This window comes from Polistes canadensis, unplaced genomic scaffold, assembly GCF_001313835.1.
Source record: "Polistes canadensis isolate GaletaPanama2010 unplaced genomic scaffold, ASM131383v1 scaffold_282, whole genome shotgun sequence".
Classification (NCBI taxonomy): Eukaryota; Metazoa; Arthropoda; class Insecta; order Hymenoptera; family Vespidae; genus Polistes; species Polistes canadensis.
The window spans coordinates 198243-200385 of record NW_014569829.1 but is presented as its reverse complement, the minus strand read 5'-3'; the positions used below and the strand labels follow the sequence as shown (position 1 = coordinate 200385).

The 2143-nt window shown below is 25.2% G+C and overlaps 1 protein-coding gene across 1 annotated transcript in view; it reads left to right on the top strand.

Moving 5' to 3' along the window:
- Positions 1 to 84: 84 nt before the first annotated feature.
- The window catches only part of LOC106791056 (DNA ligase 1-like), a 4840-nt gene continuing 2781 nt past the window's right edge, over positions 85 to 2143 (top strand). The window contains exon 1 of the mRNA XM_014756412.1: positions 85 to 588. Within this exon, the coding sequence (XP_014611898.1) occupies positions 307 to 588 (282 nt within the window). The 5' untranslated portion in view covers positions 85 to 306. The remainder of the gene's footprint in view (positions 589 to 2143) is intronic.

The window sequence follows — 2143 nt, the reverse complement described above, 5'->3', positions numbered from 1 at the left end:
TTATTACTTTACAAATAAAGTATAAAAAATATATAATAATATATATATAAATTTATAGGAAATATTCTTTAGTAACCCAATAGAAGTAGATACGAAAAATACTTCGATTTCAAATGTTTCACCCTATATAAACGTTATCATTACTCGAAGGTACAACGATATCATCTTTGTATCCTATCGAAAAAGAAGAAGAAATCAAAAAAATTTTCTATACTTGCTATTAGCATAATTTCTCGATCGGTTGTACGTTTAAAAAAAAAAATAAAAATAAAAAAAGTAAAAAACTCGTAGAACTTAACGGAGACGATGATTTACGTTTGCGAGTTACTGACGGAGGAGCCTAAGGGCGGTTCTGCGATGATATGTCTTCGTACCTTCCTCAATCTTTACGGATATCTGGCAAATCTTGACTGCAGCGGTGAATATCTGCCGATTATGAAGGAACAAAACGAGGAAGAAATTATTCAGTCGACGGATGATCACTGTCATTCTTACCTTTCACCTTCTATTTTCAAATTATGCAAATATTCTGATTCAACAATGTCCTGTCGTCAAAATATCTGCGCCAGTCAAGAAAATATTCACGAGGTAATTCGTTTATCTATATTCATTATTATTCCAATATTTTTTATTTATATTTAATCCTCAATTGCACATATTATTTAGGTTGGAATTTTTAATTATTATTTCATTTAATTACGTATTTTTGTTATGAATATTTCTTTTTTTATTTTATATATAATTTCTGTGTAAATTTTATTTTTGTTTTTTATTTTCAAATGAAATAACAAACGTAATAAATCATCGATCAATTTAATTTTTACATTTTACAGTTTTTTCTTTTTTTTTTCTTTTTTTTTCTTTTTTGTACGTTTTACAAATAATCTATAGGAAATATTTCTATTTGATTTTTTTCTTTTCTTTAGTCGAATACTTAATTTTAATATTTGTATAAAAATAAAACAAATAATTTGATTGACAATATTTTGGTAACGCACACGATGACAGGGAGAAAAGAAAAAAAAAAGAAACCATATCGTTTGTCATATTTCGTGTTGGTATAGGTAAAAAAAAAAATATTAAATCCATTAACAGTGTTATTTGTCGTGCAAAACACGAACGACCAAAAAAAAGGGTATGTTTTTCAAACGAGTAAAATCAAATCCCCCTCTGTTATTATACTTTGAGGATAAAATTCCAATTGTATAATTATAAAGGAAAAAATACAAATACTTTTTATTCGTAATATTGAAAAACGTATGCGACACTATATATATATAACTTTTTTATTACAATCGATATTCGAATATTTTTTCATCGATTCGTAAATACATTTATAGGTTTAAAAAAAAAAAACTGACCCATACTGTAAATAATCCCATAAGTTCTTTTTATTTGACAAATATGAAATACAAAAAATGAACGAGCAACATAGATCCTATAAAATTCGTTTATTTCTCTTCTTTTTGTTTTATTTATTCATTTATTTTTATGCATCGAGATTATCGATATGAAATAAAAAAGAATTAAAAAGAAAACAAAACACATGATGATCTTCAAACTTAGTTCCATAGAAAATCTACCTAAAGGTTCCATAAATTATTTTCTTTTTCTTTTTAATAATTACATTATATAATATATATTATAAATTATATTATAAAATAGTAATCTTATAATAATTGTAATTATATCACGTTCGAGATAAAAAAAACTTTGAAAACGCATATATGCGGCCCCGTATACTCTACACCAATAATAACATTCGTTAAACACATATATGCAACTCGAAAAAAATTCTAAACCAAAAATATGAACTCTAACGAGAAAGTAATCAATTTAGTAGAAGGAAAAAAATAAACAAGAAAACCGTATTTTCGTTAGATAAAATATATTTTTTTTACATTCGTAAGGTGGATAAGGGGAGGGGGTGGTGAGTACACACAACCACCTACTACAGTGAATCGAAAAAGTTTGAAGAATTTTATTATTTATTTTCATCAAGATTAAATAATAATAAAATCATTTTCGACAAATCTATTATATATTTATTATTTATATAAATATATAAATAGATATGAACTCCGAAAAACAGCCCGAACAACCAAAAGCTGTTTAATTAAATTGATCATCGCTAATAAAATTA